A 26,518-nucleotide genomic window follows, 5' to 3' on the forward strand; every position below is an offset into this window, starting at 1 on the left:
GGATGCAAATATAGTGATAGTAACTACGAACAAATAGGATATCTTGCATTCTTCTTCTCATGCACAAATTTGATTCACAGTTAAGTATAGCTGCACTAGGAGAATATAGTAGAAAGCATTGTTGAAGATGAAATATTAAGTTGTCAAATTCTAGATATCACAGATCTAAGCACAATAATGAAAAACAAACAGCATTACAAATATATTATACAATAAAATACAACAATATCATACTAAGTTTCTGGAAACAAGATTTTGCAGTTCATTACTTAAATACCAAACATTGTAAACTCCTATACTAAAGAAATATCTCGCACTTGTAGCTTCCAACAATGATTTCTTCTCTGACCCGAAGCGTGCAGCACATCTGCAACAATCAGCATTTTTTGTACAGAAATTAATGTGGTGGATTACAAGATATAGACAGAATTATATTTGTTTACATAAAATTGAAAATGGAAGTATACATGCATGCAGGGACATGGCCCCCCAAGTTTTTCACAAAGTGTATTTAAAATATCATGTAATAAGGATTATGGTCCCGTTAAAATTTATGGGAAAAAAATATTGAAAAATAATACATGCCATGTTAGTTGACACTCAGGGAGACAAAAAAAGAAAGAAAGAGAAGTGTAAGTATGATAGGTAATATAATGTGATAGTGTAATAGTAAAAAGTGAGATAAGAAGAAATTAAAGATAATAATAAAGTATTTGTAATGTTGAAGCGTACATATATAATTATCAGAAATCATAGAAAGTTTCTGGAAATAAGATTTTGCAATTCATTACTTAAATACAAAATATTGTAAACTGTAATACTAAAAAATATCCTGCACTTATTGCAACCAACGAATCTTTCATCCCAGATCAGAAGTGTGCAACACATCTGCAATAAACTGCATTTTTTTTGCACCAGCATGAATGTGGTGGATTACAAGATAAAGGCGGAATTGTATTTGTCTATATAGAATTGGAAATGAATGCAATATATATCATATTCTGCAACAACAAACAAATGTTATTTGGCTGTTAATATCTTTGCAGTCCCAAGAACTTGGGCAGGACTTGGTGGGATTGGGGAATCAAACCCCAAACACTTCACCTTTTTTAGTGGGGCTGAGAGCACCACCTGAGCTCTGGGGGCAATAACAATCCCTTTTAGAATCTTCAAATTAACATTAGAAAAACTATCTTATAGAAATCAAGTCAATTACTCTGAAATCAACATATATACTGTAACTGTTACAAGAAATATCTGAGTAGTATAGAGTTACCAGTATTAGTATTATATATGAGAAAAAAAATAAAACTACCAGTATTATAGAGATGTGTGGGCCATAAAACAAGGTACTCATATACTTATACGAGTGAACTATTGTGATTTGAGAATCATATCTATATTTCACAAAAGTAAGGCTAGTTCTTTTTTATGAGAAACAACTTCTCAATGACTTAATTCACTCATTAAGAATTAAAATAAGAAATTTCGTAGGAAAGACACAAAAATGATACATATTAAACTAAATGACTAATATGCTGTACGTATTTATGTATGAAACAATTTCTTTTAAAAAAGAAAATAAAATATCTCAATTGGATAACTGCTTCCTAACTCTTTTTTATTACTTAACTATCGATTATAAGTTATCAAGGTTCCTATACTTTCATATTCATAACTTTGGTCTTAAACTTTAAAAATTATGTAGATTTAGTCCATTCTTACTAAGATTTCATCATGTTTTTTAAAGTTCCGAGGGACTAAATCCACATACTTTTTAAAGTTTGACGAACACAATTATCAATATATAAGTATAAGGATCTTTAACCAAAAGTATAAGGACTAAAATCATATTCTTTCCATTTGTTAGTTAAGTTAGGAAGTTTATAAAAAAAATACTTACGAAGAACAAATAATTTGGAAACTTCTAGCAATTAGATTACTGATAGTATGAACTTTCAGTTCAAAATACATTTTAGTACCGTTATTTTGTACGTGAAGCAATTCTTGATGATTAAATACAACTATAGCAAAAGATAAACCATGCATTTGAAAAATAGAAGCTACAACATACCTTTTTGCCTTCGAGCCACCAGCAACACTTTGCCACATTTACAACAACCATACATATATGTAGCCTGTCAATCTGTTCAGGAACCTCATGTAAGCATTTCTCCAAGGACGCCAAAGTAGTATTGGTCCTAAGAAGCCCCAAAATCCAATGAAGTATCCAATCCCCAAGCTCATGTATAATGCTTCATAGAAAACCGAACCATCACCGTTGACTGCTGATTCTTGAGGCTTTGCTGTTGTCTGTTCCCCTTCTCCAGGACAAGTTTTGTTAAGTTGTTCACCACAAAGATCAACATTTCCTTCAAAACTAGAGGCATCAAAGGTCTCGAAATGTCTTCCTGATGGGATTCTTCCGGAAAGAGAATTGTCTGACAAGTCTAATTTGCCTAGACCATCAATTTCTGAAAGAGAAGAAGGAATTTGCCCAATGAAATGATTTCTTGATAAGTCAAGGGAATCTAGCGAACTTAAATTTCCAATCTCTGGAGGAATTTCTCCACTCAGATTGTTTCTTGATAAATTCAAAGAAACTAACCCAAGCAAATATCCAACCTCTTTTGGTATTTCACCTGTTAAATTATTACTTGAAAGATCAATGCTCTTGAGAAACAATTCTGGATTTCTGAACCCATGTTCCACACCTTTCCACATCCATGTTACGTCAAACGTATAATCACCCAAACTGAGACTACTGTAAACTTCGTAGTAAGTACGATTGTACCAATATACACGATACATAGTATCACTTCTGTTGATGCTTTTTTCAGACAATGCAGTAAAATTCTTTAAGCACGTTGGAATTCCTTTGGATAACTTATTCCGTGAAAGATCCAGCAATTGAATGTGCTTCAAATAGCAAAGATGATTGGGAAGATTTCCAGAGAAGTTATTCCCTCTCATGTTCAAGATTATCAGTTGGTGCATACTTTCTCCGATCCATGATGGTATTGGACCGGATAACATATTTTCACCCACATCAAGCATAATTAAATTGCTGCAATTCTTCAAAGTAGAAGGCAATCCACCCATTAAATCATTGTAGCCTAAAACCAATGCTTTCAATTTAACAAGGGTGCTCAAGGAAATGGGAATCTTCCCAGACAATTTATTGTGGCTTAAATCAAGAACCAGTAGTGTATCTACACGCTTCCAACAATCTGGAATTTGTTCCTTTATCTGATTGTTTGATAAATCTAAAAGGCCCAAGTTTCCAGCTGCACTTTGGTCACACAAAAATGAAGACAAACCCGAAAGTTTATTATGACTGAGCTTTAGCTTCGAAGCTTGTAGCAAAAATGACGGAACTTTGCCCATAAATTGATTTGAATTCAAAATTATAGATGGTCTATTAAGAAGCTTTAGTGGCAAATTCGGAATTGAACCTGTGAGATTGTTGTGTGACATATTCAATTTTTGCACATTTTGCAAGTTCTTCCAAAACCATTCTGGTACTGAACCATTAAGCCCACTATCAGAAATATCCAGAAAAGTTATGAAAAGTTGAGTCTTGAGCCAACTAGGAAAAGTGGGGCCCAACTCGCAAGATCTGATTCCCAAGTATTCTAATTGGAATGAGGGAACCCAACTCGGGACAAATTTCAGAGACAACGAGTTCTCTGATAAGTACAAGGATATTAATTTGGAAAAATTAGAAAGATGCGAATCAGTGGCGTCACCCTCCAAAGAATTCCCAGCCAAGTTAAGATACTCCAACTCTGATAGCAATCCAATGCTTTTAGGTAGCATGCCAGTCAACCGGTTATAAGATAAATCCAACTCCTTAAATATGTCTCTGCTGCACCATGAAGAATTTTGGAAGAAGCTAGAAATTTCCCCATTCAACTTGTTATTTGAGAGGTCTAACATCTGCAATGTGCACATGTTACCAAAGAAAGATGGAATCTCGCCTTGCAGTTTGTTACCGGAGAGGTAAAGAACTTCAAGAGAGTTCATTACTTTCCCAAATCCATCTGGAATGGGACCTTCTAACATGTTATAATAGATGAAAAGGTTATGAAGATTGGTGGTGGAGTTAAAGAGCCAGTAAAATATAATTGATGATTTCAACAGATTTGAGGAGAGATCAAGGGAAACAAGAGAAGATGAAGAACTCATAATGAAGGAAGATGACATAAGAAAACTTCCATCGGTAAGACTACAATTATACAAATAAAGATTTTGAAGTTTTGAGCTGAAGTTGAAACTACCTTTAAAGACTGATGATGTCAGATTATTATAGGAAAGGTCAAGGATCACAAGAGAAGGAAAGTTTGGGCAGAGAGGAGATGACAAAACAATGTTATTATGACCAAGATAAAGCTCCTGAAGATTAAGACTAAAGTTTGACAACAGTTGAAATGTTGAGGATGTGAGCTTATTTAAAGAAAGATTAAGGATGGTAAGAGCAGTGGAAAAGTTGGAAGGTGAATAAAACAGAGATTGAATATTTGTATCTGAAAGAGAACAATCAAATAACCACAACTCTCTTAAGTTTGGAATAAGCTTGCTGATCATTTGTAGCCAGTGATGAGAAGAGGAAAGGTTGTGTAGTGAACTTAGCCTAAGTTTTGTCAAGGAAGAAAGATTAGTCAACCACTCTGCATCCTTAGATTTCACATCAAAATTGCCACCAAGTCCAAGAGTGTGCAACAAACAAAGATTCCCAATCTGGATAGGGAGTGCTCCCGAGAATGAATTCCCCCCCGCAAGATCAAGATACCTCAACTGTGAGAGATTTCCAAGTTGATAAGGGAGTTCCCCATCCAGATAATTATAACTTAGATCAAGATATTGTAAATGTGTAAGGTTTCCAAGTTGATAAGGGATTTTTCCATGGAGATAAAAATTGTTACCTAGATCAAGAGACAGTAAATGTGTAAGCTTTCCAATATCAGAAGGAATACTCCCAACAAATGCACAATAAGAGAGATTGAGATATCTCAAGTTGGTGAACGAGCCCATGATTTCTGGGATATGACTCCCTTCAAAATCATTATAGCTGAGATCCAAGTGTTCAATATTTTCAAGGGCAATCAATGAAGAGATATTGATTGCACCACTCAAATATTGACCACCGAGATCAAGCGTCTCAACATGACCAGTTTGATTATTGCATCGAATGGCTTTCCATTTGCAACAGTCTCTGTTAGTGTGATCGTCACTCCATGTAGAGAGAATGCCATAGGGATCTATGAGGCCATGTTTGAAGTTGAGGAGTGCTTGTCTCTCACTCTCAATGCACTTAATTTCTGCGCTATTGGGAAGGCTGTTGAATCCAAGAATGGATCCTGCAGCATGCAATAAAAGCAGCAAAAGTGCATAAAATAGTTTCAGAAAATAACAACTCATTATGAAATGACTAAGAGTAAAACAAAGATCGGTTACTAGTTTTCTCTTAAATTGTGAAGTTTGAAAGATGGAGCCTGCGGCAGGATTTATATAGCTGATAGTATGGCTAAATGACAAAGTTGTTTATTCTCGTTCACTCATCGAAGACAAAAAATTAAGGAAATTTTCTCTTTAAAAAAATTATTTTTAAAATTAAAAAATGAAGACTCCATGTACGAGGTTTATATATTTTAATTTCCTTTATTAGACTCAGGTGATAAGCAATTTAAACTTACCATTCTTCATGGAAAAAATATAGAATTCATAATAAAAAAATCAATAATTATATAATTGTGTAATCAAATTATTTAAGGCCACCAAAAAATATGATGTGTTATTTTGGCAAAGTACAAGAAATGCAAGATTAATTTGTCTTTACATGAATGTTTTGCATAGACTAGCAATTTCAAGTCTTGGCACCGGTCCCCAAGAAATAAAAAAGTCTTTGCACATATTTTTAAATTCACCAATGGTGGGGAGGTATTTTTCATAAGTTAAAATGTATTTTTTACATCAATTCTACAACCAATATGTAAATCTTGTCTATGTAAAATGTATTCTCTTTTTTTACATCAATTGTTTTATAACCAACATAGAAAATATCTTTCTACACTACATCAATTATGAAACAATCAATATAAAATTGTTACTTTTTCTGCCATCAATTTTTCTCCCACAATAATCAACCCACATTCACATCAAAATCACACCTCAATCGTTCTTCTTTCCCATTTAGATCAACCTCTTAAAACTCATGAAAGAAAAATGAAAGGAAACAAAGTAACTACAAAATGTAAAAAGAAAAACCAAAAAGAACAAAACAACTCTCCTCCTTGACAAGTAAGTTTGGATGAGTTACAACGAATACAAGGAAAAAAAAATCAAAAGAAAAATTGACTCGATAGATTGATCCAACATAACTCACACTTAACCTACCAAATATATAAGTTGAACCTATTTTAATAATTGGTTAGAAATTTAAACTTATCTTGCTTTGTTTAGCATATCAAATGGGTCAATCCAAATGGATTGAACTTATTTTGTCATCTCTTATCAAAATTTCACAATTAGAACATTGATCATGGAAATCAAGATAAGGAGCTTTATGCTAATAATAAATTCCTCAAAGTAATCTTTATTTTATAATCAGAATCTACCTATTAAGATGTTTCAAAAACTTACAAAGATTAGGTCTTAATTCAATCAAATTTCATAATTTCTTGAAATAATTTTTTTAATATATTTTTAGTCCATCAAATTTAGATTACTTTTGTAGTTGATCCCCCGAATTTAAATTTATTTTCAGTTCCTTAATTTTAAAAAAATGTTTTTTTAGTCCTTCTCCTACAAATAAATGCCACAGGTTATGCATTTAAATAGTCAAAAATCAGTCAAGAGGGCTTAAAAAACATTTTTCAAAATTGAGGAACTAAAAAATGAAAAATTAAATTTGGAGGAAAAAAACCAAAACAATCCAAATTTAAAGGACCTAAAATAATATTTAAATTAAAAAAATTGATAAAAAAAAAGTATTTTAGAAAAATAAGGAAAATCTTAATGTTTAAAATTACTAGCATGCTCTAAAGTAAAGTAAGGTCCTAATATATTTTCTAATTCAAGAGAATAAATGAAATGACAAAAAATCCTAAGTATTTAGTATGCTCCCTTCAAGCCTAGAAGACATATTCTCTTAATTGTGAACCAAATTAAAGGTATATGAAGGGGGGAAAATGCACTTAGCCAATGTAATAAGAGAAAATTGTGGGACAGCGTGATAGTTGTTGTGATAAAGTGATTGCACCGGTGCAAATATAAAAGAAGAGAAATATCGTTAGTGACACTGTCTAGTACTTCTTTTTTTTGCTATAAAGAAAAAAACTTTTCTTTTAATGTTGTATATTATTGATTAAAATTTATTAGAAATTATAAATTTAAATTGGTGAGTTGTATTCCTTATTTAATGATTATAGATATTTCTTAATTTTGATGTGAAACCATTAATTAATATTTGTGATTTTCTTATAAATTTTAATAAATAACAGAAAAGAGTATTATTAGTCTTCCTCAAAGATAAAATAGGTGTAAGGTGTATAAAAGAAGAAAAATAAAAAAGGGGAGTGATGGAAATGTGTGTTACTTTCGGCCAATTAAATTTTCTTTCCTTCTAATTTTTTAAATTCAAATTTTAAACCTTTTTTACCCCTTTTTATTTTCTTTCCTTTCTTCTAAAACATACGTAAGTTGCATGTTAGAATATTTCTAAATCTTTCTAGGATTGATATCATACTAAGAAAAGTCTACTTAGAACTAAGACCATTAAATATCATGTGTCACTTTGCTAAAGCACCGAAAATGCAAGCTTAATTTGTCTTGATATAAAATTTCTACAAAGACTAATAATTTTAATGTCTATCCAATCGTTTTATCTTTTAAATTTGATGTGCTTGTGTGCTTAATTTTCTAACCCATCAAAAGAGTTAGAAAACATAGAAGACAACAATATTATTTTTTATCATTATTTGAAAGTACTAATATATTTCGATACATGTGAAAAAAATTTTAAAAAAATCATAATGTATATTGCTATATATCTATTTAAAATATAATATTTATATTACAATACAAAAATAACAATATTTCATACTCATATAATCGGTATGAATATAATAAAAAATTATAATTTATCTAATTATTATGATATATATATATATATAACATCTACAAATTCGTATTCTATTACTATAAGATTCAAATAAAAATCAAATTCTCAACTACATATATTATTCGTTGAGAGATTCTTTTTACTAATTTCCTATAATGTACCTATTGGTCTTCAAGCTCCACTCAACTATATATATTATTCGTTGAGTCAGCTTTAAAACATGATGTTAAAATTATGCAATTAAAGTGCAGAATATTTATTAATAGGACATGCAGAGTAGATTGGAAAAAGAGCATACAAAATCATCTTGATAACTGAATTTATTATTCACATGTAGATATCATAACCATTGTCTGTAACTGAGCAGATAAGAATTTTTTCTCTTTTAAATATAAAGAAGTCATCTCGTTTGAGTTAAAAGCCAAGACAAGTTCAGAGAAGCGAAAATATAAAATAAAAACAGAAGTTGTAAAACATATAAGACATCACCTAAACTACTAGAACCCTCTAGAACAATATTTGATTGGACCTAACAACAAAATGTCACATCATGAAATTTTCAGCTGAATTTGAATAAAACAGAGCACCAAATCCTATTACTATAGAGCACACCTAAATTTTAATTAATTTTTCTCCCTTAACTCACGTGGATCAGAATATGTTATCATAGATTAAAATAAGAGTTGCCAAATTGTCAACAATCAATCTTGTTATTAGTGAGGAAGAAATTCTCAACGCAATGTAAACTTTTGCCCTATTATTGAGAGGAAGAAATTCTCAACACATAAAGGTACTAAATAAGCAAAAATAAATTACAATCCCGAGAATCAATAGCTAGGCATTGCTATTTTGATAAGAACAGCAATAGCATCCTCCAAACCTTTGTTATATGCTGCATATTACAAAATTGTAGCAGTCATTAATACCATTTTGCATTATGCACGCTATTTCGTTCCCATTGCTGTTGTGGAAGTACTTTTGCTCCAGACATGGAATGAAAATTGATCAGGAATTTTGTTTTTTTGTGCCATCGATTGAGTTTGTATAAGTGAGGACATGTTGATCTTCTGACCAATTTTGTTTTCGAAATTATAATAATTACTAGTTCGCTATCTAAATTCATGGGAAATTGAAAATTGATTCCCACGAAACTGTATTTTTGTTGTACATTACACTTCTCAGGTGTTCTTAGAAGTCCTCTTCCTACTGCTAAGCCTTATCATATTCACTCTCCCCTGCATTCTGATTTTTACTTATAAATAAGTTAATGTCTAAGAGCAGGGCTGAATGAGCATAAAAAAGGGGCTCACATACAAGTCTAGATCCTGTTTAGTTTGTGAACTAAAACTATGTTTTGGTTTTGCCTATCTCTTATGCTATTAAAATTATTCTAGAATCCACCTACAGTTTTTTATTCAAAAATAAGTGTTGGAACTCTAAGATATGATATCAAGTTTACTTATGTAATTTGTTTAGTGACCTATTGTGAAAAAATTTTCTAGTATTTACTCTCTTGGATTTTTCAAAAAATTTGATGTCAGAGTCAATGATTTGACTTAGTGACTAGCTTAGACGAGTAAGATGGCGTTGACGGATTCATGGATATAGAGTTCTTTGCATCAAAAGTCTTTCTGATGGGTGAATTCATGCATGAATGTCAGGTAGCAGAGTTGCAGGTGTTGCAATAGTACAAGATTCTATAACATGTTGTGGCAATGGCTAGACAAGCCGGGGGCAGTAACGATTAAGCTCTAAGGGTCACCATTGAATATTCTTGGATTGAAAATGACTTCCACTCGAGGGAAAGGCTAACATGTGAGGGAAAGACTATTGAAAGACTATTGCAGTAACGATTAACCTCATGAAAATGACTATTGAAGCTCTAAGAGTTCTTTGCTTTTGGAATTTTCTCTTGGACCAGATACCAGTCAAAGAATTTCAGATAATGTAAATGCACGGGGTTCTTTTCTATTTTTGATTTTGTGGCATTTATCTCAATATTTGGTTGATATATTTGAAACTTGATAGCGATTAGCTGATGTATCAGTCAAAGGACCCTAGTATGGAAAAAGTGAAGACAGAATTTTTCCACAAACTAATGTATCAGCGTGAGTTTCCTTTAATTTTCTTTTGATTTAAATATTTTTGTGGACGTGTTTTAATTTTCCTTTTTGATGTGATTGGCGGGCGAGCTTAATTTTCTAACCCATATTTTAAGGGTTGGCAGACTTGGAAAACAATTGCTTGGATTTAACTAAACTGGCTGTTTATAAGTGTTTTGTTTTTAGAATCATATCACATATATGTAGTCTGTTGATGAAGTAGATAGTGATGGGAGCTTATGTTTTGGGCAGAAATTGTGTCCTCAAACTTTCATGTGATAAGACAAATTAACTTCTGAATTTTCACAATAATATTCTTCTATGCTATCATAAGAAGAAAAAACCACCAATAACTTGTAGATGCATGTTCTCTTAAACAGGTGGTATTATTCTAGACCAAAAAAAAAAGAAGGTGGTATTCTATGTGTTCAATTATATCTTTTGGCTGGAATCTTCCGTGTTCATATGTTGGGGATTAAAATATTTAATAGGGATTAATTAACATGAACATATCCAGAAAATAAGCAGTGGAGGAGTAAAATAATAACAAGCTTAAACATACAAAATTATGTTAATTAATAAATTTTGTTATGTAGTGAATGGGAAAGGGGAGTGTAAGCCTTGTTTCGAGGTCAAGGTCCCTCCTAAGGGTCAAGTTTACTCAAAGGGTAATTTCTGCACACCTTTATTCATTCATGGAAGGTTCTCTTTATACACTGTGTTCCTACATGCATCTGCACGTAACTACTTACAAGTGGTTACAACGAACTTAACGGCCTCCCAACTAACTAACGGCCATGTTCTATTGCTTGCACGTAATCAACTAAGTATCTAGGTTTTGATACTTCTCTTCGTGGTCTTCCTGTCATAGCTTTCATGTTTACGGTTTCTGCTGTCTCAGCGTCCTCATCAAATTTCATAACTATATTTTATATAAAAAATTAATTAACCTGTATATATAATTTTTTTAAAAGAAAAATATGAGAGGGAAATCATTCTTGTTTCATTTGATACTGCCATGTTAATCAATCACGTCTAATAAATATTTCCTTATATGTTGTGATTTGATTTTTTGTCTTTAATTAAGACATGGCTTTTAAAAAATTACTCTTACAAAATCTTACCATTCTTCAAGAAAAAAAATTAGAATTTAAAATAAAAAAATAAATAATTATATAATTGTGTAATAAAATGATTTCGTATATTAATTACAGGTTCATGAAGATATACTTCATATTATAGCAGCATGTTGTAATAACTAAAATTTCATCAGATAATTCGACAAAAAAATGATGTTAAAAATTTAATAAATAAAAAATATAAATATGATTCTACTTTAACATTATCAAGGGAATTTTTGTAATGTCATTAAATGACACGTGAGGTGCCCATAAAAGGTATTTGAGTTTGTCACTTTAAGGAGCACCATGCTTAGAAAAAGTCTATGTATAATTAACACAAACAAGGCTTAAACATCATTTTGGCAACTATAAATTAGTGTGTTTTCTGCTTTAATTTTTCAAAGTTTTTTATTTTAATCCTAGTCAAACTTAAAAAAAATATTTAATCTGTCAAGTAAAAATATTAATTGACGACATAACATGAAATTACATTAACCGTTAATTAACTTATAAAGATTTTAACAATAAATAATATGTAATTATTTTAGTAAATTATGTTTTTTTAAATTTCTCATCAGTTAATCTAACATCATCAATTATTTTAAATATATGAAAATGTAATAATTCAATTTACCAAAAAATTTACATATAATAGCATGTCAAACTATTGATATTGTCGACAGGACAATGAACTACCAACATCACTCTTACATAATCAGTAACCTATTGATAGTTGATAGTAAACAATAAATTCAAATATTAAAATTACAAGCACTAAAATATATAAAAAAAATCTTTATATATTAAAGTACAAAAAAATCCTTAATTTTGTAGGGACGAAAAACAATTATTTAAACCCACCAAAAATATGATGTGTTACTTTGTCAAAGTACGAGAAATGCAATACTCATTTATCTTTACACTAATGTTTTTGCACAATCTTTGCACTAGTCCCCAATAAATAAAAAAGTCCTTGCATGTTAGAGTATTTCCAAGTCTTTCTAGGGTTGATATCATAATATGAAAAGTCTACTTAGAACTAAGATGAATAAATATCATTTGTCATTTGGCTAAAGCGCAGAAAATGCAAACTTAATTAATTTGTCTTGATATAAAATTTCCACAAAGACTAATAATTTCAAAGTCGATATAATCATTTTACTTTTAAAATTGGATGTGATTGTGTGTTTAATTTTCTAACCCAATAAAAGAGTTAGAAACACAAAGAAGACAACAATATCATCTTTTTTTGTCATTATTTAAAAGTACTAATATATTTTAATACATGTAAAAAAAATTTAAAAAATTATAATTTATATGCTATTTATTTAAAATATAATCTTTATATTACAATACAAAAATATCACTATTTCATACTCATACAATCAGTATGAATATAATAAACACTATAATTAATCTAATTATTATTATATATATCATTATTATAAAACAATAAAATTTACAATATTAGTATTCTATTATTATTAGCCTCAAATAAAAATCAAATTCTCAACTATATTATTTATTGAGAGATTCTTTTAACTAATTTCTTGTAATATACTTATTGGTCTCCAAGCTCCATGTTAACTCGTTGGCAAGTGCACCAAATTATTACAAGTAATAAAGTACTCGAAAGTTCGAGTGTCGAATCCACAGGACTTTGTTTGTACTTAGACTAATGCAAACCCAATTTACAAGCAAGAGATTTAAAATAACAACTAATAAAAGATAAAAGATAAGGTAAAGAAAAGAAGAAATATTTAAAGATAAAATTAGAAGATAAGGGAAAAGATAAAAGAATTAAAGATAAAATTAGAAGATAAGGGAAGAAATAAAAGATTAGAAAAGATTTAGATAATAAAAAAAAGATAAATTCAAGATAAGATAGTGTTAAGAACTGACTTGTCTTGTTTGCCTAGGATGAATGAGTTTATGATTTTTTCTTTACCAATTCAGGTTATTCTATCCTAGCCACATCTATTCATTTACTTGCCCCTGATGCCTCACGATGACAAACTTATTTTACCTATCTATCTCTCAAATGCCTTTTGCAAAGACTCAATAGATAAAATGCATGAAGTTCTAGTTCTAGATATTTGCTTTGACACATAGGTATAATGCAATCACTCTATGCCTAGCAATGATTTTATTATGATATATTTTCTTCTTGTTCTATTAGAAGTTATCCTCTCCCGAGCGTCTAACCCCTAAAACTGATGCATGCATACCTTCTTTAAATCTTATTTAGAAGTTACCCTCTCCCGAGCATCTAACCCCTAACAGAATATAAAGATGAATATGCAAGATAAAAACAGAAAAGAAAATAGGAAAGAAAACATGGTATTGCATTGATAAATAGTGAAGAGTACATCATACATCGCGTTGGCTTCTAGGCCTGTCAGACCCTAACTACGAGTTTAGTCACTCATGACCATTCAGGGCTTTATAATGAGAAAGGGGTGAAAGAAAGGGAGTAAATAAAACCCCTAGGAGAGGGGGTTCGTGGTGTGTTTTTTCTTCCCCCTTGGACTGACTCTTTATTTATAGCTGCTAAAGTGGGCTTTGGGCCTTCGTAGGCGCGCTTAGTGCGACACCCCCTCGCTCAGGGCGTGTAGATCGCGCGCTTAGCGCACGTGTTGCAGACTAAGCGCGTTCTATTTCAGTTATGCGCGCTCAACGCACATGACAACTCTCAAGCCTAACGCCTCGCTTAACGCTTGTGCTTCTTGGCCTGCTTAGCGCGTAACGTGCGCTAAGCGCACGTATTGGGCTGGGCCTACTTCAAATTTTCTTCTTTTCTTCAATTTTTCTGGCTGTTTTTGCTTGTTGCACCTCCAATTTTTATATCTGCGACCAAAATTCAGCAAAACATCAACTCTTTAATATTTAAGCGCAAATAACTACTAAATAATTATTTTTAAAGACAATTTTACCTTATTTTTTTACTATCAAAGTATAATTATTTACCAGTTATCACTCCACTCAATTTTATCAGGGACTAACAAACAACCATTAATTCATTATATTGTAATGTCTTTATAAATGTCTCTAATAATCTTATTTTTCAAGTTTGCAAAGTACTTCCACAAATTTACTATTCTTAGTTGGGTGTAAGTGTCACATATTAATTAATATTTTTAGGTAAAGACATATTCTGAATATTTTGAATGAGAGAATCATACCGATGAGCCAAGATGATAGGACCCTTGATCAATGAAATAGCATGAGGAGAATGAGCGTAGTAAGTCAGATTCTAAATTTCTCTCAATCTAGCTTGACGAACCCTTTATATAACACTAGAAAATATATATTTAATGTTGTTATTTTAACATCAATTTTATAAAAATGAATGTTAAAAAAATAATAGCATAATTATAAATAAGTTGAGTTTATTTTAATATCGATTTATTGCAATAGATTTATTGTAAATACTTGTGGTGAACCTTCAACGAATCATGATCATGATTTGACAGGCTAAGCCCATGATGAACCATAAGTGGTCCACTCCTATCTTGAAAAGGTAGTCTCCAACAGATATTTTCAGTGATAGCAGTGAGAATATGTACTAAGTACTAATGATACCATTTATTGCAGACAGACTTCTTATAAAACTAGAAGTTTGATAGTTTACAACATTTAGAAAAGTGTATCAATTTAAATGGCAGAATACAAATAAAAAAATGAAAATTGCAAAAGAAATGGCAAAACTGCATGAAATGAAGTTGTGTTTGAGACTGCCTATGATCCTTTCCCTTTTCTTACGAAACTTATTCCTAAAATAAGGACTAGATGATGGGATCTAATTGGCACTCTCATATTGGTGCAAAGGAAGAGAGAGAATTTCAAATTAGCATTCATTGTGTGAATTTCATTTACAGATATACCCTTTTCTATCTTCGTGATAATTGTGATATAAATAGATAAAATGTGATAAGTCCAGCAACCTAACACTAGCTTGATGCAATTTTTAATGCTCTGCTTGCTACTTTTGACAAAGCAAAAGTGCATGTACAGAAGGGGTCTAACACAAGGATGCAAATATACTGGTAGTAACTAGGAACAAATACGGTATCTTGCATTCTTCTTCTCATGCACAAATTTGATTCACAGTTAAGTATAGCTGCACTAGGAGAACATAGTAGAAAGCATTGTTGAAGATGAATATGAAGTGGTGAAATTTTAGATATCACAGATCTAAGCACAATAATGAAAAACAAACAGCATTACAAATATATTATACAATAAATACAACAATAGCATACTAAGTTTCTGGAAACAAGATTTTGCAGTTCATTACTCAAATACAAAACATTGTAAACTCCTATACTAAAGAATTATCTCGCATTTGTAGCTGCCAACAACGGTTTCTTCTCTGATCAGAAGCGTGCAGCACATCTGCAACAATCAACATTTTTTTGTACAACAATTAATGTGCTGGATTAATTACAAGATATAAACAGAATTATATTTTTTCATTTAAAATTGAAAATGGAAGTATACATGCAGGGACCATGGCCCCCAAGTTTTTCACAAAATGTATTTAAAATACCATGTTAAAAGAATTACGGTCCCCTTAAAATTTATGAAAAAAAATATTGAAAAATAATACATGTCATCTTAGTTGAGACTTAAGGAGACAAAAAGAAAAACGAAAGAGAAGTGTATGTATAATAGGTAATATAATGTGATAGTAAAAAGTGAGATAAAAAGAAATTAAAGATAATAATAAAGTATTTGTAATGTGTAAGTGTACATTTATAATTATGGAAAATCATTTTAAAGAAATGCATCTATTTGTTTCTTCTATAAATGTATAATTAATATACTTGAAAGAGTTTATGTTTCTAATAATTAGGAATAAAAAATGTATTTATTTATTTTCATATAAATGATAAATTTAATTAGATAGTAATGTTTTTATGCTTAATATAGTTGTATATTTTTTCTTTATAAAATATAAAAAAAATTACAAGTTAAATATTAATTAGATTAAATTATTATTATTATTCTTGGCCTCCTCTAAGTGAAATACATATTGCTCTTCTTGATCAGTGAAGCAATTTCTTGATATATGTAAAATAAAACAAAGTCAGAACATAAATCATGAAATTGACAAATAAATCTAGAACATACCTTTTTGCCTTGGAGCGATCAGCAACAATTCCCACATTCACAATAAGCATACATATACATAGTCTGTTAATCTGTTCAGAAACCTCATGTAAGCAATTCTCCAAGGACGCCACAGTAGTAATGGCCCTAATAAGCCCCAAAATCCAGTGAAGTATCCAATCCCCAAGCTCATGTATAATCCCTCATAGAAAACTGAATCATCACCTTTGACTGCTGTTTCTTGATGCTCTTCTGTTGTCTGATCTCCATCCCCAGGACAAGTTTTGTTAAGTTGTTCACCACAAAGATCAATGTTTCCTTCAAAACTAGAGGCTTCAAAGGTTTCAAAATGTCTTCCTGATGGGATTCTTCCAGAAAGAGAGTTGTGTGACAAGTCTAATTTTTGCAAATAATCAATTTCAGAAAGAGAAGAAGGAATTCTCCCAGAGATGTGATTTCTTGACAAGTCAAGTGATTCTAGTGAACCTAAATTCCCAATCTGAGAAGGAATTTCTCCACTCAAATTGTTTCTTGATAGATTCAAAGAAACTAACCCAAGCAAATATCCTACCTCCTTTGGTATTTCACCCATTAAATTGTTACTAGAAAGATCAATGCTCTTGAGCTCTAACTCTGGATTCTTGAACCCCCGTTGCACACCTTTCCACATCCATGTTATGTCAAGCGTATAACCTCCGAATGAGTAAACACCATAAATTTCAAAGTAAGTTTTATTATTCCAATATATATGAGACAGAATGTCACTTGAGTTGATGCTCTGTTCAGACATTGCAGTCAAATTCTTTAAGCAAGTTGGAATTCCTCTTGACAAATTATTCCTTGAAAGATCCAACAATTGAATACGCTTCAAATAACAGAGATGAATGGGTAGATTTCCGGAGAGGTGATTTCCTCGCATGTTCAAGATTATCAATTGATGCATACTTTCTCCAATCCATGATGGTATTGGACCCGACAACATATTTTCACTCAGGTCCAGCATAAATAAACTGCTGCAATTCTTCAAAGAAGAAGGCAACTCACCCATTAAACCATTGTTTCGCAAAACCAAGGCTTCCATATTAACAAGGGCGCCCATGGACATAGGAATCTTCCCTGACAATTTATTGCTGCTTAAATCAAGGAACAGTAATTGCTTTACTGATTTCCAACAATCTGGCAGTTGCCCCTTTATTTGATTGTGTGACACATCTAAAGTGGCCAAATTTGAAGCTGTGCTTTGGTCACATAAGAATGAAAGCAAATCTGAAAAATTATTTTCAGAGAGAATCAGCTGGGAAGCTTGTAGTAAAAATGACGGAATTTTACCCTCAAACTGATTTGAATTCAGAAGTATAGACGGTCTGAGAGGAAGCTTCAACGATATATTAGGAATTGAACCAATGAGATAATTGTGAGACATATTTAAGAATATCATATATTTCAAGTTATTCCAAAACAAGTCTGGTACAGAGTCATTAATCCCATTATCAGAAATATCAAGCTCATTCAAAGATCTTTGAGTCTTGAGCCAACTAGGAAAAGTGGGGCCCAACTTGCAAGAACTGAGTCTCAAGTTTATTAATTGGAATGGAGGAACCCAACTCGGGACAAATTTCAGAGACAACGAGTTCCCTGATAGGTCCAAGTATTTTAATTTGGAAAAATTAGAAAGATGGGATTCAGTGACGTCACCCTCCAACGAATTCCCATCCAAGTAAAGATACTCCAACTCTGATAGCCATCCAACGCTTTTAGGTAACATGCCAGTCAACCGGTTATCAGATAAATCCAACTCCTTAAATATGTCTCTGTTGCACCATGAAGAATTTCGGATGAAGCTAGAAAATTCCCCGTTCAACTTGTTATTTGAGAGGTCTAAACTCTGCAATGCACACATGTTACCAAAGAAAGATGGAATCTCGCCTTGCAGTTTGTTACCGTAGAGGTCAAGAAATTCAAGAGAGTTCATTACTTTCCCAAATCCATCTGGAATGGGACCTTCTAACATGTTATTATAAAGGAAAAGGTTATGAAGATTGGTGGTGGAGTTAAAGAGCCAGTAAAATATAGTTGATGATTTCAACAGATTTGAGGAGAGATAAAGGGAAATAAGAGAAGATGAAGAACGCATAATGAAAGAAGATGACATAAGAAAACTTCCATCCGTAAGACTACAATTTTGCAAATCAAGATTTTGAAGTTTTGAACTGAAGTTGAAACCACCTTGAAAGACTGATGATGACATATTATTATAGGAAAGGTCAAGGATAACAAGAGCCGGAAAGTTTGGGCAGAGAGGAGATGACAAAACAATGTTATTATCATAAAGATAAAGCTCCTGAAGATTAAGGCTAAAGTTTGACAACAGTTGAAATGTTGAGGATGTGAGCTTATTTGAAGAAAGATCAAGGATGGTAAGAGCAGTGGAAAAGTTGGAAGGTGAATAAAACAGAGATTGAATATTTGTATCTGAAAGAGAACAACCAACTAGCCTCAACTCTCTTAAGTTTGGAATAAGCTTGCTGATCATTTGTAGCCAGTGATGAGAAGAGGAAAGGTTGTGTAGTGAACTTAGCCTAAGTTTGGTCAAGGAAGAAAGATTAGTCAACCACTCTGCATCCTTAGATTTCACATCAAAATTGCCACCAAGTGCAAGAGTGTGCAACAAAGGAAGATTTCCAACTTGGAAAGGAAATGCTCCCGAGAATGAATTCCCCCCAGCAAGATCAAGATACCTCAACTGTGAGAGATTTCCAAGTTGATAAGGGATTTGTCCATGGAGATAAACATTCTTACCTAGATCAAGAGACAGTAAATGTGTAAGCTTTCCAATATCAGAAGGAATACTCCCACCAAATGAAGAAGCAGAGAGATTGAGATATCTTAAGTTGGTGAACGAGCCCATGAGTTCTGGGATATGACTCCCTCCAAACCAATTATAGCTGAGATCCAAGTGTTCAATATTTTGAAGGGCAATCAATGAAGAGATATTGATTGCACCACTCAAATATTGTGTATCCTGACCACGGAGATGAAGCGTCTCAACATGACCAGTTTGATTGTTGCATTGAATGCCTTTCCATTTGCAACAGTCTCTGCTTCTGTCATCGTCCCTCCATGTAGAGAGAATGCCATAGTCGTCTATGAGGCCATGTTTGAAGTTGAGGAGTGCTTGTCTCTCAGCCTCAATGCACTTAATTTCTACGCTATTGGGAAGGCTGTTGAATCCAAGAATGGATACTGCAGCATGCAATAAAAGCAGCAAAAGTGCATAAAATAGTTTCAGAGAATAACAACTCATTATGAAATGACCAAGAGTAAAACAAAGATCGGTTACTGTGATCAGTTTTCTCTTAAATTGTCAAGTATGAAAGATGGAGCCTGCAGCAGGATTTATATAGCTGATAGAATGGCTAAATGACAGAATTGTGTTAATTCTCGTTCACTTATCGAAGACAACAAAATAAGGATATTTTCTCTTAAAAAAAACTTTATTTTAAAAATTAAAATACGAAGACTCCATATACTAGGCTTATATATTTTAAATTCCTTTATTACAGTCAGGTGATAAGCTATTTAAACTTACCATTCTTCATGGAAAAAATATAGAATTTATAATAAAAAAATCAATAATTATATAATTGTGTAATCAAATTATTTAAGCACACCAAAAAATATGATGTGTTATTTTGCCCAAGTACAAGAAATGCAAGATTAATTTGTATTTACATGAATGTTTTGTGTAGACTAACAATTTTAAGTCTTTGCACTTGTCCCAAAAAATAAAAAAATCTTTGCACTTGTTTTTAAATTCACAAATGCATACGTTAGTTTTGAAAACAATTATTTCTCATTATATTTTTGCTGATATGAAACAACTCAGTAAAATGAAAATCGGGAACAGTGATGGTAGTACGACCATACGAATAAATTGTTAATTCTTGTTCAAAGACAAGAAAACAAACTAAGTTTTTCAAATGTAAATTTTTATAATAAAGAAAAAATATGACGACGAAAAACATAGTATGGCTAAATGACTGACTTGTTAATTCTCGTTCACTTATCGAAGACAGCAAAATAAGGAAGTTTTCTCTTAAAAAAAACTTTATTTTAAAAATTAAAATACGAAGACTCCATATTCGAGGCTTATATATTTTAAATTCCTTTATTACACTCAGGTGATAAGCAATTTATAATAAAAAATTCAATAATTATATAATTGTGTAATAAAATTATCTCATACATTAACTACAGGTTCATCAAACTCTACTTCATATTGTACCAGCAAGTTGTAACAACTAAAATTTCATCAGATAATTCGACAAAAAAATGATATTACAAATTTTAATAAATAAAAAATATAACTATGATTTTATTTTTAGATTATCAAGGGAATTTTTGTAATGTCATTAAATTACACTACGTGAGCTGCACATTAAAGTATTTGAGTTTGTCACTTTAACGAGCACACGATGCTGAGAAAAGTCTATGTAAAATTAAAACAAACAAGGCTTAAACAACATTTTGGCTCCTATAAATTATTAGAGTGTTTTTGTTTTAGCCTTTCAATAATGTTTAGTCCCAATAAAAATTAAAAAAATAAATCAGTCCATATTATCAAAGTAAGAACATTAATTGACTACATAACATGTAGTTAAATTAACCATTGACTTCTCATGCTATCAAAGATCTTAACAATAAATAATGTGTAATTTTTTTAAAATCTCTCATCAACTAATCTAGCACTATCAATTATTTTTAACACATGAGAATTTGAAGATCTAAATTACTACAAAATTTACATATGACAGTCTATCAAATTAACTCATTAGTAACATGACGAGTCAATGGACAACCAACAACATTCTTACATAATCTGTAAATGTTGATAGTTGATACTAAGGACTAAAACCAAGTATTAAAATTACAAGGACTAAAATATAAAAAAAATATTTAAGTCCACCAAGAAATATGATGTGTTATTTTGTCAAAGTACAAAAAATGCATGATTAATTTGTCTTTACATGAATGTTTTGCATAGACTAGCAATTTCAAGTATTTGCACCGGTCCCCAAGAAATAAAAAAGTCTTTGCACATGTTTTTAAATTCACCAATGGTGGAGAGATATTTTGCATCAGGTAAAATGAGTTTTTTACATCAATTCTAGAACCAATATGTAAATCTTGTCTATCTAAAATGTATTTCCTTTTTTACATCATTTGTTTTGTAACCAACATAAAAAGTGTCTTTCTACATCAATTATGAAACAACCAATGTAAAATTATCACTCTTTCTGTCATTAATTTTTCTTCCACAATAATCAACCCACATCCACATCAAAATCACACCTTAATCCATCTTTCCCCCATTCAGATCACCCTCTTAAAACTCATGAAAGAGAAATGAAAGGAAACAAAGCAACCACACAATGTGAAGAAAAATCAAAAAGAACAAAACAACCATCCTCCTCAACAAGTAAGTTTGGATGAGTTACAACAAATACATGAAAAAAAAATAAAAAGGAAAGTTGACCCGACATCCAACATAACTGCCCCTTTACCTACCAAATATATAGGTTGAACCTATTTTAACAATAGGTTGGAAATTTAAACTTATATTGCTTTGTTTAGCATATCAAATGGGTCAATCCAATGGATTGAACTTATTTTATCATCCCTAATCAAAATCTCACAATTAGAACATTGATCATGGAAAATAAGATAAGGAGCTTTATGTTAATAATAAATTCCTCAAAGTAATCCTTATTTTATAATCAGAATCTACCTATTAGGCTGCTTCAAGAACTTACAAAGATTAGGTCTTAATTCAATCAAATTTCATAGTCTCTTGAAATAATTGTTTAAATATACTTTTGGACCATCAAATTTAGATTACTTTTGTAGTTGATCCCCAAATTTAAATTTATTTTTATTTCCTTAATTTTAAAAAATATTTTTTTAGTCCTCCTCCTACAAAAAATGCCACAAGTTATGCATTTAAATCGTCAAAAATCAGTCAAGAGGGTTTAAAAAACATTTTTCAAAATTGAGGAACTAAAAAATGAAAAATTAAATTTGGAGGAAAAAAAACAAAGATAATCCAAATTTAAAGGACCTAAAAATATATTTAAATTAAAAAAAATTGATAAAAAAAGAATTTTAGAAAAATAAGGGAAATCTTAATGTTTAAAATTACTAGCATGCTCTAAAGTAAAATAAGGTCCTAATATATTTTCTAATTCAAGATAATAAATGAAATGACAAAAAAATCCTAAGTATTTAGTATGCTCTCTTCAAGCCTAGAAGACATATTCTCTTAATTGTGAACCAAATTAAAGGTTATATAAAGGAAAAATAAAAAAATGCACTTAGCCAATGTAATAAGAGAAAATTGTGGGACAGCGTGATGGTTGTTGTGGTTTCAGTGGTAAAGTGATTGCGTCGGTGGGAATATAAAAGAGAAATATCGTTAGTGACACTGTCTAGTACTCTTTTGTTGGTTATAAAGAAAAAAAAATCTTTTTTTTAATGTTGTATATTATTGACTAAAAATTATTAAAAATTATAAATTTAAATTGGTGAGTTCTATTTTTTATTTAATGATTATATATATTTCTTAATTTTGATGTGAAACCATTAATTAAAATTTGTGATTTTTTATAAATTTTAATAAATAACAGAAAAGAGTATTGTTAGTCTTCCTCAAAGATAAAATAGGTGTAAGGTGTATAAAAGAAGAAAAATAAAAAAGGGGAGTGATGGAAATGTGTGTTACTTTCGGCCAATTAAATTTTCTTTCCTTCTAATTTTTTAAATTCAAATTTTAAACCTTTTTTACCCTTTTTCATTTTTTTTCCTCTCTTCCAAAACATACGTAAGTTGCACGTTAGAATATTTCTAAAACTTTATAGGATTGATATCATACTAAGAAAAGTCTACTTAGAATTAAGACCAATAAATATCATGTGTCATTTTGCTAAAGCACAGAAAATGGAAGCTTAATTATTGTCTTTATATAAAATTTCTACAAAGACTAATAATTTCAAAGTCTATGCAATCATTTTACTTTTTAAATTTGATGTGTTTGTGTGTTTAATTTTCTAACCCATCAAAAGAGTTAGAAAACATAAAAGATGAAAATATTATTTTTTGTCATTATTTGAAAGTACTAATATATTTCGATACATGTAAAAATTTAAAAAAAATATAATGTATATCCCACTATTTATTTAAAATATCATATTTATATTACAATACAAAAATATCAATATTTCATACTCATATATAAAATCAGTATGAATATAATAAAAACTATAATTTATCTAATTATTATGATATATATATATATATATATAGATCATTATTATATAACAATAACATCTACAATATTCGTATTCTATTGCTATAAGACTCAAATATAAATCAAATTCTCAGCTATATTATTCATTGAGAGATTCTTTTTACTAATTTCCTATAATGTAGTTATTGGTCTTCAAGCTCTGCTCTATTTTTTCATGGACTAACAAACAATCATTAATTCATTATATATACTATCTTTATAAATATCTCTATAATAATTTTATTTTTCATGTGTGGAAAGCACATCGACAAATTTAATTTTATATTTTCTTCGTTGGATGTAAGTGTGACATATTAATTAATATTTTTAGGTAAAGACATATTAAGTAATATTTTTAATTTGATATAACTTATATATTATATATTATAGTATTTTTAAAATGAAATACATAATTTTTTTAAAAGGAAAAACGAGAATTCTATTTTCTAACAATAAAAACTAATAACTGGCACACCTCAAGAGGTGGTCCTTCCAACCATAAACATTGTATCGTATTGAAAAAGGAGAAGTCAATACATTTATTAGCTTATTTTCTGATCAACCCTAGTGTTTATAGGAGCAATATAATTGAACTAATTGTCATAATCAAGCAATATTCCATGATGTTATTAATCAATTATTAATTAAAACAGGACCAAACCAATCATATTTTTCCTGAAAAAATATTAATTGCAATTTGAGTATCCCATGTTCATCTCGGCTCGGCTAAAAGAATATTGTGAGTTGCAGAAAGATGTTAATAACTCCGCAATAATGTTGATGCTTCCTGAAAAATCTTTGGAGCAACAAGATGCACGAATAAGTATTTGAATGAGTATTTATAAAAATTAGAATAAAATTGATTTTTAAAATAATAATTTTGATTAAAATCAATTTTAAAGTAAAGTGATTGGATGTCATGGCATTTTTTTTTTTTGCATTTCTTCTAGAATTTCTTTTTAGCACCTCAATTTTACTAAACCCACTAAATTTTTATTTTATTTTTTTCCAATAATATCGCTCTTACAAGTGAGTGTAGTATCATTACTTCAGAATTATGTTAAAAATGAAGTGAGTTTCATAATTTAAATTCTAAAAATTATATGCATAAAACCTTTTGTATTTAAATTTTGGAATTATGTAAATGCATACTGTTTGCTACACAATTAAAATTAATAGAAATGATAACTGTATTTACATGTGGAAAATGATATATTTAACGAGAAAATAAACATTTGATTTTCATTGTGCGTAAAAATTATCTTTGGTCACTGACAACCACATTATAACCAAAATTAGTCTTTGACTCTCTGAGTCAAAAGACAACCATGATCTCAGATGTAGGACAAAAAAATTAAAATGTTAGTAATAATGTATTTAAAACGCTCTCTTTAACATCTTGTTTGATCTACTATTGTTTGGAATATTTTGAAAATTACAAAATTTTAGTTTCACTTTCATCTAAATTAGAAGAGAGACTTTCATCTTAATATACAAATAGACTTTTAGAAATTTAATCCTGAAATGTGGAATTGACTTTCAAATGTTTAATTCTGAAGCATATAGATAGACTTTTAATGATTAAATTTTGAAACAACAAAACTATGATTATTAATAAAGAGCATTATTGGAAAAAAAAAATAAGGGAGTGTGAATAACAAAATAAAAAAAATGATGTCTTAGAATGTGGGTATAAATCTCTCAATCATATAAAACTAGATTATAAAATGACAAATGTCATCCACTTATTATATATATTATTTTGATATCATTACTATACAACACACACATTAAAATTACTCGAGCATTAAGTTTACAAAGATTTGATATATACAAGTAGTTCAATAACAACCTGATGTGGTAGCCCAATAAGCCCAACAAGACTTACTAGGATAAATTCTAATATTATCTTAAAATGTGATTTGATTCTAATTTAACTATACAAAATGGGTTTGTAACATGTGGAATCTCTAACAGCAGGCGTAAAAAAGTTACTTCTTTCTTTCTTTTTTTGGTTTCAAGAAGGGGCAAAGCCCCTAAACAAAAAATTTTAGTTTGGTTCCTAGCCAGCATACTCTGATGAGATCCATCATGTGAAAGTAAGGATTGAATTGACGACAACCCTTATTAATAAGGGTGAACAACTGTTCAAGAGACACTCGAGTAAGGTCTTCCTAAAATGATTCTCCCAAGCTATTTGCATAACTGAGTAGATTTTAGTGAAAAAGTGAAAAGGAGAGATGATTTTCATCTCTCTTGACAAGGACGGAAACAATTCTCAAATCTGGTTAACACATCCGGTAAAGGCTACCCAGTACCCATCTTTCAGTAGATCCCTAACAACAATAACTTGGATTTTACTTTCTGGATCTCCCTTTTTTCTTCTTGCACCTCCCTTTTTTGCTCCTTGCACCTCCAAAGGACCCAAATGGACACAAATACCCTGTCTCTCCCAAGCAAGCCAAGCCTCCACCGAAACCACTGTCGATTGTCAACCCAAACGCCATTGTTGCAACCTCCTTACACCACCACCGAACCAGCCTAATGCAGAAAAGAAAGCACAAAGCCTCCGACGAAGTTAGGAACAAAATAAAAGTTCAAGAATATACAATTTTTTATTCTTTCATAGAAGCCTTTCCAAAAGTATAAAAACATAATTCTGCAAAGGTCCTTTTAGAAGTATAAAACATAACTCCTGAAGAGCCTTTTCAGAAATATA

At 30.6% G+C, this 26,518-nt stretch overlaps 3 protein-coding genes and 1 pseudogene across 5 annotated transcripts in view; 1 reads left to right on the plus strand and 3 right to left on the minus strand.

Moving 5' to 3' along the window:
- Nucleotides 1–19,158, minus strand: part of LOC114390776 (receptor-like protein EIX2) — a 63,140-nt gene extending 43,982 nt beyond the window's left edge. For 2 of the 3 annotated variants that reach the window (XM_028351658.1, XM_028351657.1), the window contains exon 1: nucleotides 16,479–19,158. In XM_028351658.1, coding sequence (XP_028207459.1) covers nucleotides 16,516–18,990 — 2,475 coding nt within the window. In that variant the 5' untranslated portion in view covers nucleotides 18,991–19,158 and the 3' untranslated portion in view covers nucleotides 16,479–16,515. Of the gene's footprint in view, nucleotides 1–15,481; nucleotides 15,741–16,478 lie in introns of those variants that run through there. The other variant, XM_028351656.1, reaches the window with a different exon arrangement.
- LOC114390775 (receptor-like protein EIX2) lies at nucleotides 69–6,584 on the minus strand. The gene is made up of 2 exons (XM_028351655.1): nucleotides 2,075–6,584; nucleotides 69–367 (listed from the first exon to the last, which is right to left on the minus strand). Exon 1 carries the CDS (start codon nucleotides 5,419–5,421, stop codon nucleotides 2,113–2,115), a length of 3,309 nt encoding a protein of 1,102 aa, XP_028207456.1. The 5' UTR covers nucleotides 5,422–6,584; the 3' UTR covers nucleotides 69–367; nucleotides 2,075–2,112.
- Nucleotides 19,065–19,798, minus strand: LOC114390008 (receptor-like protein EIX1). Its single transcript, XM_028350700.1, has 2 exons — nucleotides 19,196–19,798; nucleotides 19,065–19,080 (listed from the first exon to the last, which is right to left on the minus strand). Exons 1-2 carry the CDS (start codon nucleotides 19,759–19,761, stop codon nucleotides 19,065–19,067), a joined length of 582 nt encoding a protein of 193 aa, XP_028206501.1. The 5' UTR covers nucleotides 19,762–19,798.
- Nucleotides 19,799–26,020: 6,222 nt separating this feature from the next.
- LOC114391306 lies at nucleotides 26,021–26,125 on the plus strand (annotated as a pseudogene).
- The last annotated feature ends 393 nt before the right edge of the window (nucleotides 26,126–26,518 follow it).

The sequence above is a fragment of the Glycine soja genome, chromosome 16 (assembly GCF_004193775.1).
Source record: "Glycine soja cultivar W05 chromosome 16, ASM419377v2, whole genome shotgun sequence".
NCBI classification, from domain to species: domain Eukaryota; kingdom Viridiplantae; phylum Streptophyta; class Magnoliopsida; order Fabales; family Fabaceae; genus Glycine; species Glycine soja.